We start from the raw sequence: 12,500 nt of genomic DNA, 5'->3' as shown, positions 1-12,500 counted from the left end.
TGGTTGCTTTAACTGACTTCTCGAGATGAGGGGTTGGTGCGGTTCCACCTGGTTTCTTGGGTCACAAGGACTATGACCCCAAGTTTGGTAATAATATCAAAGGCCTGAAGTCAAGGCCTGAAGCCTTGAGACCTAGAAGATAGTGTATCTGCCAGTGGCAGGAGGAACTGCACCAACAGCCAGACAAACAGCCAGCTACTGCGGATCAGCCAAGAGGTGCGAGCATGCGCATGCGCCTTGGCTACTTAGGACTTCTGTAACTACCGGAAGCTTGCTCATTCTACATCGTGGGACCCTTGAGCGATAGATGAGTGACCCTGCTTCAACAATGGGGGAGCTTGGTGAGGTCTGGAAGACGGCAAGCAGAAGCACCGAGGAGCCAAGAAGCCCCGGGCCACGCTGGCCATACCTGGCCATTGTGCCAACCAGCCCTGCCCAACAACCTTCTGCTGGGTGTAAATCCACTGGGCAAATAAACAGGCTCAGGAAGAGAGTCGCCCACGCATGCCTGAGGAAAGCGTAGGTGTCTGTGTTATTTTAAACCCACCCCAGGTTCGAGTTCAGATGTCAGTGTTACTTCTGAAGGCTGCTGGCTCAGCCCTCAGGTTGCCATTGGAGAGATGCGGTTGATCAAGGGCTTTACAGTCGAAGCACAGGGGTGAATCTTCGAAGTAGTCCAGCACCTGCTAGGCCTGCGCTGATTACTGGATACCCGACATCTGAAGCATCTACCGGTCTCGTCAGCGATATCCGTGGCAAATGACACCGTGGAAACAGAAACCAGACAAACAGGGATGAACAGGGATGGCAAGGAGCGGACTCGGCGTCTGACTCTGCATCCCACTTCCCAAGACATAGAACGGTACATCAGTATTCCGGCTGTAAGTCAAAGTGCCCATCAGAAAGGACAACGTAAAGAAAATGTGACAGAAACGCAGTTTTCTCTGTGAAGAAATAGCTTGATTGTAGCCATCATTTGACAATGGCTACCTTGGGTCAGCAAGATGGCTCAGTGGGTAAAGAAGCTTGCCGCCAAGCCTGACGACCTGAGTTTGATCCCCAGAACCTATGTAAAGATGGCAGGGGAGATCAGATCCACAGATTTGTCCTCTGCCCTCGCATGCATGCCCACATGGCACAACAATAACAATTAATAATAATAATACTTCTAATAATGATAAGTTGTTGTTATTATTATTATTATTATTATTAAACAAGAAAAACATCCCGCGGGACACTATGCATCTTAAATGCGGACAATTCTCAACAACCTGTGGGTAAGTCTGCGGTGAGGCTCAGTCAGCGGAGTGCTTGCCTTGCAAGCCCGAGGACCTGAGCTTGGATGCCTTGCACGCACATAAAAAGGCAGGGGGAGTAGGCGGGCCTGTGAGTCAGAGACAAGGGATTTGTAGAGCTCACTGGCCAGCAAATCCAGCCAATCAGCGACAAGGGATTTGTAGCGCTCACTGGCCAGCAAATCCAGCCAATCACCAAGCTCTGGCTTCAGTGAGAGACCCTGTCTCAAAACTTAAAGTAGCAATCAGCGGAGGAAGGTGCTCAACGCCGGGCAGTGGTGTTACGTGCTCACACAGATCACACAGATGTGCGCAGCTGTGCAACACAGAACACAGAAGGCCCTGCCGGGGTGGAGGCCCACGCTGGAATCCCAGTGTTGAGGAGGCAGGGACAGATTCTGGGACTCACTGGAAGCCAGCAGAGTGTACTTAGTGTGTTTCAGCCAATGAGAGAACCTGTCTCAAAAAAATGAAGCCGGGGACCAGGGAGATGGAGTTTGCCAAAAAGCCTGGTGACCTGGGATTGGATGCCCAGGACTCACACGGTGGAGGGACAGGAGGGACAAAACGGACTCCTACTGTGCTGTTATACTACGGCTGGACTGGCTTTTGTACCAAACCCCTGAGGACAGGAAGGGACCCTGGTCCTAGCTCCTATTTAGGGATCGCAGGACCCGAGAGCCTTTTTTTTTCCTCTCAGAGCCCCAGTGGCCTCCTCTCCAGTACACACGTGTCCTGAGACTGAGCTCCAGGGACGCTGGCAAGGCTGTGTGCTCGAGCCTTCCTGACGCTGCAGCCTTTGATACGAAGCCAAAGGACATGAGAAGCCCAGATCTACAGCCCCCCCACCCCCAGACACCAGTGCTCTCGGCATCCCTGAGAAATGCCTTCTCTGGGTGCTCCCTGTTAGGACTTGTCCACCCCGCCCCCAGTTCACCCCAACAGCAGACAGCCCTGGCACCAGGTGCAGCACCCTCATGCGTGCCCTCAGGGCAGGTACGGCCCACACCTGCACCATCTGGTCTCACGGGGAAGGTCCTGTACAGGCAGACACCCAGGGTATGCTGCCCACCTCACCTCTAGACCAGGCAATTCGGTTTCCCCTCCCAGCCCTGCCACAGGCAATCCATGGCCACCAGGACAAGTGTCTTTTCCCCTCTCCGAGCCTCAGTTTTCCCTTCTATAAAATGGGCTGGCAGTCGCCTGCCCTCAGATGCTTGGTGTTACAGTAAGAAGCCTTTGTCCTAAGGTTTGAAAAGATCACGTCACCAGGACAGACTGCTAATAAAGGCCCTACCCTGCAGTCATGCTTCTGTTCAAATCCTGACTGGCTGCGGAGCCTCCCTGTGCCTCAGTTTCTGCATCTGGAAAGTGGGTGTGATGATGTTGGCTGACCTCAGAGATGCTTCAAGGATGAGATGGGGGAGGGGACTACAACAAAGTTTCACAGGCTGTCCTGAGAGTATTTCAGCCTAGAGAGGGTTCAGATGAGAAGACTAGGGGACGGGGAGGGGTCCTCAGCCACGCCCAGGATAGCCTCTTGTTTAGCCTCCTCCTGCCTTTCTCCCCTTCTTTCCAATGTCCTGTTAAGTGTGCTTGGACAGGCCGGGAGGTGGTGGCGCACACCTTTAATCCCAGCACTTGGGAGGCAGAGGCAGGCGGATTTCTGAGTTCGAGGCCAGCCTGGTCTACAGAGTGAGTTCCAGGACAGCCAGGGATACACAGAGAAATCTTGTCTCGAAAAACCAAAAAAAAAAAAAAAAAATGTGTGCTTGGACAAGATGTGTTAGCCAGGCAGGGTGGCTAAGGGCACAGATTGTGCTCTCCCCTGTGCTCTCCCCTCACAGGCCTCCGAGTGTCCCCCGCCTTCTGCTGGACACCCACGGGTGGGGGGTCCTGGATGCCCTAGGTAGAGGAGGCTCTGCAGCCACTGGGGCACCTGAGTGGAGAGGGGCTGGGCCTCCGGGACAGGGCAGGTGCTGACTCATGGGCTCGCCTGGCACTATAAAGGAACCAGCCAGGGGCTTCCTGCTGCCTGCTGACCGAGGATGGCCCAGGGCGCGGTGATCCATGTGGCCCCGGAGCAGCCCACCCATGCCGTGTGTGTGGTGGGCACGGCGACCCCGCTGGATGTCCGTGGGTGAGAGGGGCAAATCCTGGGCCTGTGGACCCAGGGTGGGGCAGCCAGGGGCTGGGCGCTGCCGGCCCAGCTCAGGTTCTGAGCAAGAGATCTGCTAGGGAGATAAGCCGGAGGTGTGGGGCCTATCACGCCAGTTAGTTCTCTGTGAAGTATAAATACCAGTGCTTGGCCTTCAGTGCAAGGAGTCGCAGGGCTGCCTAAAAAGGGGGAATAGTCCCTGCTGTAGGCTGACGGTAGGGAGGGTTTGAGCAGCTGAGCCTCAGTTTCCTTACCTCATGAAATGACTTTAAGGATTAAGTGTGGCAACTCCAAATGTGTTTGTTAAGCACTCCGCGGTGCTGTTTGTTAGGTACTCCCTGGTACTGTTTGTTAAGTACTCTGAGGTGCTATTTGTTTGGTTACTCTGTACAATACTGGGCAGATCCCCAACAGTTCATTTGTTCATTCTTCCATCCCCTTGTTCATTCAACAGATATATGCTGAGTACCTACTGAGTGAGCACTGAGACCTTTGCTAGGTTCTGGGTCACACAGGACAGTGGAGGAAGCCTCGTGGGTGGAGTTTGACGCAGCCTTTCATGTGGGAATTGCAGCAGCCTCCCCCACAGAGCTGGGCATCGTGGCCCAAGCGATGTCCATAAAAGCCTCTGGGAGGTGCCCAGGGTCAATGGGTCAGTGGTTGTCTGTTCTCAGAAGCAGGAAAGCACCCGAGGTCTGGGTGGTCTCCAGGCCATGGGGGAGACACAGGGAAAAGAAAGCCTGGTATTATCAGAGGCCCCCTTACTCCATGAGGACAAGCTACTCCAGGTTAGGTGCCGAGGAGATGACAGGAGCCAGAGCTAGCCCAGCATCCTCGCCAGGATTCCAGGCTAGCTTCCTCCTGAGGTCTAGGTCACAGAGGCTTTTTTCATATGTTTGTAGATGTGTACATGTTTATAGATGCAGGGGTGTGTGGGAGCCTGTGGAGGCCAGGACAAACGCAGGTGTCATTCCTCAGACTCTGTGTACAGAGACCAGGGGCCAGCCTGTGGGAGTCGGCACTCTCCGCTCACCACATGAGCTCTGGGAATGGAACTCGGGTCGCCAGGCTCCGCAGCAAGCGCCTTTGTCCCCTGAACCATCTTGCTAGTCCTGATGGCAGTTTTCAAATGGGGAGATCCGAGCAGAGACATTTGATCAGACAGGGGTATTGATGAAAATGTGGATGCTTGTCTGCCCCCCTGGGAAGAGCCAATACAGGAAGAGAAGAGAATACAAGAAAGTGAATACAAGTGAAGAGAATACAAGAATGGGAGGGGTGTGCTGGGTTGGGGGGGCGGCTTGTGCAGCTTAGGTGAGGTCTTGGAAGAACTTCTGCCCTTCTCAAGGATGGAGCAGCTGTCTTTGCCTCCGCAGCACTGGGAGCAAGCTCGCACGCCCACGCCTCGCTTTAATACATGGTTCAGGGGTTCAAACTCAAGCCCCAAGCCTTTCTCAAGGATGCAACCGGGATCTGATAGAAATAAGTAAATAAATAGACAGACAGATAATAAATCATCTTAACTGCCCCTCCCAGGCAGTGCTATATGAACAAGCCCTTACCCCAGGGCTGCCGGCCTCTGTGGCTCAGTGAGGCCGAGGACCCTGGCCTAATCCCATAAGCGTGGGGACCAGGTGACAAGGCCCTCGCTTATGTTCAGGGGACAAAGCAGTGGCCAGCTGTGGTTTGAGAGGAGCTGGGGGACCCTAGAAGGTGTTCACAATGGGAATCCCAGAACTAAGCCAGGTGTGAGTGAGTGCAATGAATTAGGCAAATCATTACTCCCTATCTGCGCATGCGCCCACGGTGGGGGGGGGGCGCATGCATGCGCAGGGAGGGCCAGACCTCGTGCATAGTGATGTTTCTGTTTTGTTCAGTGATTGAAAGAAAGTTGGCCCTCGGTCACATTGGAATCTTTTTTGCAGAAAGTGGGCGGGGAGGAGAATATATTCAAAAACAAACCCCTTGTCTGTTCGTTCTCTTGCGGTCCTCCCAGGACAGGCTGCAAACCATCCCCAGCCTTTTCCCACAATCCTCCAGGAGAGTCGCTCTCTGCCCCCTTTGCTCACGTAGCCCTGATTCTGGAGTGTGGTGTGGAGTCAAAAGATGGGCGCGAGGAACAGAGGAAGGACAGAGAATGTTCCAGAAGTCAGGCTCCTCCACTGACCTCGCTGTGACTGTCGGTGCCATTCCTTCTGCACTGGCTTTCTGTTACCCCATGCTGTGTCCCAGCTCACCCAAGCCTGCAATCCTCCCTATTCTCCCTTCCCAGCTTCTTCACCTCAGAGTCTCTTAAGAAACCTGGGCTCTTCCCTCTGTCCAGCAGGTTCTGTTGACTTTGAAATGAAACAATTCCACTCGCCTCATAAAAAAAAAATCATAATACAATAAAATACAGGTTTTTCTCAGCCACCGGCTTCATCCGTGCCTTGCTGAGCCTGGGTTCCTGGTCACTCAGCTTCCGCTCAGTTGGGTAACTCAGCAACCCCTATCAGTAGCTTCCTGGGTGTGGTTCTCACGCCTGAGGGTGACGGAGCACTCTGGAGACATGAGGAAACTAACCTCTGGGTTCCAACCTCAAGTCTGCGGCTGCCTTCCCCAGGTTCCGGGGAGACTGAGGCTGCTGCCCCTGCGCCAAGGACCACACTTTGGCTACAGCAAGGTCTTGGGGGAAAATATATATATATATAATATATATATATATATATATATATATATATATATATATATATTATATATTCATTCCAGAGGGAGAGGGAGAGGTGTCCTTGGAGACAATCCTTCTCCTAGGCTCACTCAGCAGTGCCCTCCTACCGGGACCAGAGGGTTGTTCTTCAGTGACAGGGTCCCAAAGAGAAGGACAGGAGATGAGAAAATAAAGAAGATAGCAAGCAGAGACCAGAAGATCACACATAAGCTGACAGCTAAGGCTAAGCAAGTTTATTAAGAAGCACAGCATCTTCTATCCAGTTTACAGGGGTAAAAGAGCAGAGTCAGTGGAACGCTATCATGTAATGGGACGAAGTCAGCAGGAAGGAAGCTAGCCAAGCAATGTTGTACAAAAGGAACACAGGGCACCCAGAGTGCACTGCAGATTAAGCACACAGTAGCCTCTGGACGATAACTCCAGTCTCTCCGAGTGGGGGTAGGGCAGGTTCTTGGGAACTGAAACCTTAACTCCCTGGAGACCCTGGCCCCAGCCCCAGATAGACCGTCTAGCCACGCCCACGCCTGGACAAGGACTCAGAACTAAAGTTCCCTTTGTTTCATGAGGACCTCTGAGAAAGCCTTGGGTCAGGCTAGCTCCCAGTAAGCTTTTAAATTTTTGTTTGGAGAATTTCATCCACGAGGACCATGCTGACAGCATTCTCCGCTCTCTCTCCAGCCTCCAACTCTCCTGCTGTCCCCTCACCTACTCCTCGAATGTTGCTTCCCACCTCCCACCTCCCACACCCCGAGACAGGTTTCTCTGTGTAGTCCTGGCTGACTTTGAACTCAGTAGACCAGGCTGGCCTCGAACTCACAGATCCACCTGCCTCTGCTTTCCGAGTGCTGGGATTAAAGGGTACACCACCACCGCCCGGCCCAACTCCTCTTGCATTTTCAAGTGTATCTCACCCCTGATCTGGTTGTTTTGTGTGAGGATGAGCCTCAGGAAGACTGGCTGTTCCTCTGGATGGTGGCAGCGCACGCCTTTAACCCCAGCACTTGGGAGGCAGAGGCAGGCAATCTCTGTGAATTCCAGGTCAGGTCAGCCTGGTCTACTGAGTGAGTTCCAGGCCAGCCCTAGCTACATAGAAACTCTGACTCTGTCTCTGTCTGTCACTCCAGAAATGTGTGTGATTCTCTTTTGGTTGTTATATTTGTAGGGGTCTTTGTTTTGAGGGGAGGGGTATCGCCATCTTTCCAGCCCCGTATGTGGATCTTGATATGCACAAAGCCCATGGCATGCCCACTGGTGATGGTCTCCCGTGTGCACACTGCTCTATGGGTGTGTGGGAGTTGTCTCTGACATCCACCTCCCTCTGCAGTCTCTCTGGTCCAAGTGTAAGGCCTCCAGAGAAGAGGACTGCCTTCCTGTGTTCTCAGTCCCTCCTGGCGATCATAGCATATTTACTCTCTGGCCAGGGGAAGCCCTATGGTGGCCTGTGTTTTCTCCTGCTGGGGCCAGCATGGCAGTGTGTCCTCTCATTACGGTGCCTCAGCCCGCCTCTGTCACTCCACAGCTCTGCTCCTAAGGGCTGCACGTCCTTCGGCATCACAGCCTCCCCAGGAGTTATCGTAGATGTCATCCACGGTCCTCCAGCCAAGAAGAATACCACGGGGGCCTCCAAATGGCCTCTAGAACCCAAACTGGAGGTGACCCTACAGGTGAAAGCAGCCAGCAGCAGGACAGGTGACCAGAAGGTAAGTGTGATGGGTGGGGTAGGGCGGGGCCTGATGGTGGGCTGGTACCTGATGGGTGGGGTGGGGCCTGATGGTGGGGGTGGGGCTGATGGGTGGGGCGGGGTGGGGCCTGATGGTGGGGTGGGGCTGATGAGTGGGGTGGGGTGGGGGCTGATGGGTGGGGTGGGGTGGGGATCTGATAGCTGAGGTAGGGTTGGGGGCCGAGGGTGAGAGATGTCACCCGCTGCACAGTCTATTTGCGTCCATGTGTTTCCATGCGCAGGGCCCGCCCTGGGAGAGCCTCCTTCCCCTCCTTAGACATGATCATAGTGATTCCTTCCTCCTCCGTGCTGGCACAGATGGCACATTTGTCCCCGTTATTCTTTTCCTCATCACCGGGATTAACTACCTGATAAAAACCAGTTCAAGGAAGGCGGGGCTTATTCTGGCTCATGGTCTAGGGCGCAGTCCATCGTGGTGAGAAGGCGTGGCCACAGGAGCGCGAGGCTGCTGGTCTAGCCCCCCAGAGAGCGCCACCCACATCCACAGTGGGACGAAACCTCTCTAGAAACACCCTCCTAAGTACACCCAGAGGCGGGTCTCCCCGGTGATTCTAAATGCAGTCGCGTTCACAAGGAAACATGAAGGGCTTGTGAAGGCTCAGGTCTTCATCAACTTCATCCGTGTAGAACTGTTTAGTAAATACCATCTCATGCAGACAGGAGAAGGCATTGGGGTGGGAGGCTACAGTCCTTGAGGGCATCAGGTAACGTACAGGTAGACAAACTGGTAGCTGAGGCCCTGAGGTCTCTGAAGGCCACAGGCAGGGATCCACGAGGAGCGCTTTCTGTGTCCCAGTGTGAGCTTCCAGCGGCCACTGCAGCAAATCTGCCAGACCTGCTTACAGATCTAGGAGAGAGCAGTGTGAGCAGGTGGGCTCCCTCAGTGGTGACCCTCAAAGGTCCCTCTCCATCTCTCTGAACTCCTGTCATGTGGCAGTCAGCATTCCCTGACCTGTGGTGGTGTCACTCTGATGACTGGGCCTCCTCCCCCACTGTGTGCTGCTCTTGTACGGACACACGCCACTGGACTGAATTCCGGGGTCACCCTTAACTTACCCTTAAGAGACAAGTTCCAGGACTGAAGATGGGACCCTCGTAGGTAGTCTCCAGATCCTCTGGGGTTTCCACAGACACCGTGCTCCCTGGAGAGGCGAACCCAGTTTGCTTTTTCCTGGGGAACAAATGCTGTCACCCACCCTGAGAACACAGAGGTAGCTAGGGTGTCTGGCAGATGCAGTCAGGGAATTCTTCCAGAAAGAAGCGAGTTGAAGGATGGAACCAAAGGCCCGCCTGGGAGAGAGCAAGACCCACGTGGCTCCTGGGCGCACCCTGGATGATAGTGACAAGACACAGGTTGAGGGCACTGAAGGAATCCTGTGTGACAAAGACAGAGGGAGGAGTGAGGGATGAGGGAGCCAGCTCAGAGGCTTCGGTGCGGGGCTCAACTTGGCTTCCCTCCACCCCTTTCTTCCTTTCTCTTCTCTTCTTTGTTCTACTTTTCCTGTGTTTCAAGACAGAATCTTGCTAATTAGTCCAGTCTCGGCTCAAACTCTCAATCCTCCTGCCTCGGCTTCTCTAGTGTTAGGATAAGTCTTGTGCCATCATTCAAGGCTGGAAGCCTCATTTTCTGGAGGGGACAGGAAGCCAGAGAAAAGTTCTGTGCAAAGTTGTTACTGGCTGGTGCAAAGCAGGTAGCCTGTACCCAGGGAGCAGACTGAAGGCGGGAGCCCAGACAGAAGTGGAGGCCAGGGTCCAGAGAGCTCGTGGTGCTGTCATTTGTGCCCTTCCTCCTACAGGATAACTATTGTCTATAGGACAGGACCCAGCATCTCAATGTTCCCTCATTGTGTCTGCCCCTCAGGGGCTCCTCCATGTGGTCCTTCAGTGTGGAGCCTTAGTGTGGCCTTTTAGAGTGTCCCCTCAGTGCATCTCTTCAGCACGTCCCCTCAAGCATCTCTCAGTATGACCCTTGAGTATGTTCCTTCACTCCATCCCCTCAGGGGCTTCTCAGTGTGAACCCCCAATACTTTGCTCCTCAGCGAGTACCCTCAGACTCTCCTCAGTGTGTCCCCTCAGTGCTCAGTGTGTCCCCTCAGACAGACTCTCCTCAGCATGTCCCCTCAGACACTCCTCAGTGTGTCCCCTCAGCATGTCACCGCAGGTTCCTTTCCTCGTAGCTCTGGGTTTGTAGTTATTTGTATATTTTGATTTTGCTGGGCAGAGGGACCGAGACGAGCCCAGAGCACCCCTGAGGTACACCCCACTCCCCCTCACTCCCTTCCCCAGCCTCCTGGTCTGGAGGCTGCACCGAGAGCCCATGCTCTACAGCTGAGGGCCTGCTCCTGTGTCCCTGAGAGACAGCCTCAAGTCCAGCTCCATGGCCACCACCTGCTCTTTCTTTCCCTCTAATGCCTCTTGTACCCCATTTCCAGCCGCTGAGCCCCTGATCCCCTTCCAAGAATTTCTCAAGACACATCTTATTGTTAGGGTTACTGGTGCTGTGACGAACACCATGACCAAAAGCAAGTTGTGGAGGAAAAGGTCTATCTGGCTCACACTTCCACGGTGCTGCTCATCATAGAGGGAAGTCAGGATGGGAACTCACACAGGGCGGGGACCTGGAGGCAGGAGCTGATGCAGAGGCCATGGAGGGGTGCTGCTTACTGGCTTGCTCCTCATGGCTTGCTCAGCCTGCGTTCTTATAGAATACAGGACTACCAGCCCAGGGATGACCCCACCCATAATGGTCTAGTTATCCCTCATCAAACACTAATTATGAAAATGCCCAACAGTTGGGTATTAAGGAGGCATTTTCTCAGTTGAAGTTCCCTCCTTTCAGATGACTCTCTGGTCAAAGTGACATAAAATTAGCCAATAAACACCCCTCATGGAATCTTTCCTCACCCCTTTTCTCAGCCTGGGTGGGTCCTTCCATTTCTGAGCCTCCCTGGGACCCTTTTCTATAACTTTGTAGTTAACTGAGTTGAGCTGGATTGAGCAGGCACACAGCAGAGCTCAAACTTGTTTGTTGAATGACTAAAAGAAGTCATAAATGGTCTGCTATTGTCTTACAGGTTCGAATTTCATATTATGGACCCAAGATCTCACCAATCCAAGCCCTGCTCTACCTCACTGGGGTGGGTAAGTGATGACCAGGATACCGAAGAGCTGCCAGTGGTACATACCTTTAATCCCAGCACCTGGAGGCATAGGCAGGCAGGTCTCCGTGAGTTCAAGACCAGCCAGGGCAAAATAGTAAGATCCTGTCTCAAAAAGGAAGAGAGATGGAGGAAGAGAGAGAGAGAGAGGACCTAGAGCTGCCTTCTCCCTCCATACAATACACCCCCATCCCCTCCTCAACCAGGCTTCTCCCCGTGACACAGTGTGACTAAATCTTGCTTTCAAGTAAGCAAAGACAAATGATCATTTCTAGCTACCCATGGGTCTGGTGTTTCATAAATATCCCTGTCCAGGGAGTTACATAAGGAGACACAGATGACAGGCCGAGGGTGAGGGGAGAGAACTTCTCTAGGTGGCATGAAGCCCCGGGTTCCGTTCCTAGTCCTGCATAAGCCAGGTGTGGTCACCCACATCTGTGCTCCCAGCCCTTGAGAGGCAGAGGCTCAAGGTCGCCCTCAGTGACAGTGACTTCCCAGCTGCATGGAGCTCTGACAGTTACTCAGTTAATATAAGTGCGTGCGAGGACCCACACCACAGTGTGACAACTTCTCTTCAGGGTAGGAAGTGGGTACATGGATTCTGCGCACTTATAAATGCTTTACACATGGGGCTGGTGAGACGGCTCAGCGGTTAAGAGCACTGACTACTCTTCCAGAGGTACTGAGTTCAAATCCCAGCAACCACATGGTGGCTCACAACCATCTGTAATGGGATCTGATGCCCTCTTCTGGTGTGTCTGAAGACAGCTACAGTGTACTCACATATAATAAATAAATAAATAATCTAAAAAAAAAAAGTTAAAAAAAGAACTTTGAAATGCTTTACACACATATACCCACATGCAAACATATAGACATATATACATACACACACATACAAACACACACATATAGACATATACATATGTACAAACATACATGCACACATACATATACATACATACATATACACACATACACACACATGCAAACACACATACACACATACATACAACACACATACACACATGCCTACACACCTACACACACATACAAACACACAAACACACATACACACACATACATACAAACACATATACACACATACAAACATGCACATACACACATATACACACATGCAAACACATATGCATACACACACATACAAACACGTGCACACACATACACAGACATGCATGTACACATAAACACATGTGCTGCTTTTTGTAGCAGATAGTTCTGTGTTCCCCAAGTCTACTATTTACATTTCCTTTTATCATATTAATAGCCCGTGCGTGCACATAGAATAACCCGTGCGTGCACATAGAATAGCCCGTGCGTGCACATAGAATAGCCCGTGCGTGCACATAGAATAACCCGTGCGTGCACATAGAATAACCCGTGCGTGCACATAGAATAGCCCGTGCGTGCACATAGAATA

General features: G+C 52.6%; 1 protein-coding gene across 2 annotated transcripts in view; it reads left to right on the top strand.

Moving 5' to 3' along the window:
• The first annotated feature begins 3,328 nt into the window (after positions 1–3,328).
• Padi4 (peptidyl arginine deiminase 4) overlaps positions 3,329–12,500 on the top strand; it is a 28,153-nt gene continuing 18,981 nt past the window's right edge. The window contains exons 1-3 of one of the 2 annotated variants that reach the window (XM_028753973.1): positions 3,329–3,435; positions 7,680–7,860; positions 10,976–11,042. In XM_028753973.1, coding sequence (XP_028609806.1) covers positions 3,344–3,435; positions 7,680–7,860; positions 10,976–11,042 — 340 coding nt within the window. In that variant the 5' untranslated portion in view covers positions 3,329–3,343. The remainder of the gene's footprint in view (positions 3,436–7,679; positions 7,861–10,975; positions 11,043–12,500) is intronic. The other variant, XM_028753972.1, reaches the window with a different exon arrangement.

The sequence above is a fragment of the Grammomys surdaster genome, unplaced genomic scaffold (assembly GCF_004785775.1).
Source record: "Grammomys surdaster isolate TR1022 unplaced genomic scaffold, NIH_TR_1.0 125977, whole genome shotgun sequence".
In the NCBI taxonomy this organism is placed as follows: Eukaryota; Metazoa; Chordata; class Mammalia; order Rodentia; family Muridae; genus Grammomys; species Grammomys surdaster.
The sequence above is the reverse complement of the archived record's forward strand: the minus strand, read 5'-3'. Positions and strand labels throughout refer to the sequence as shown.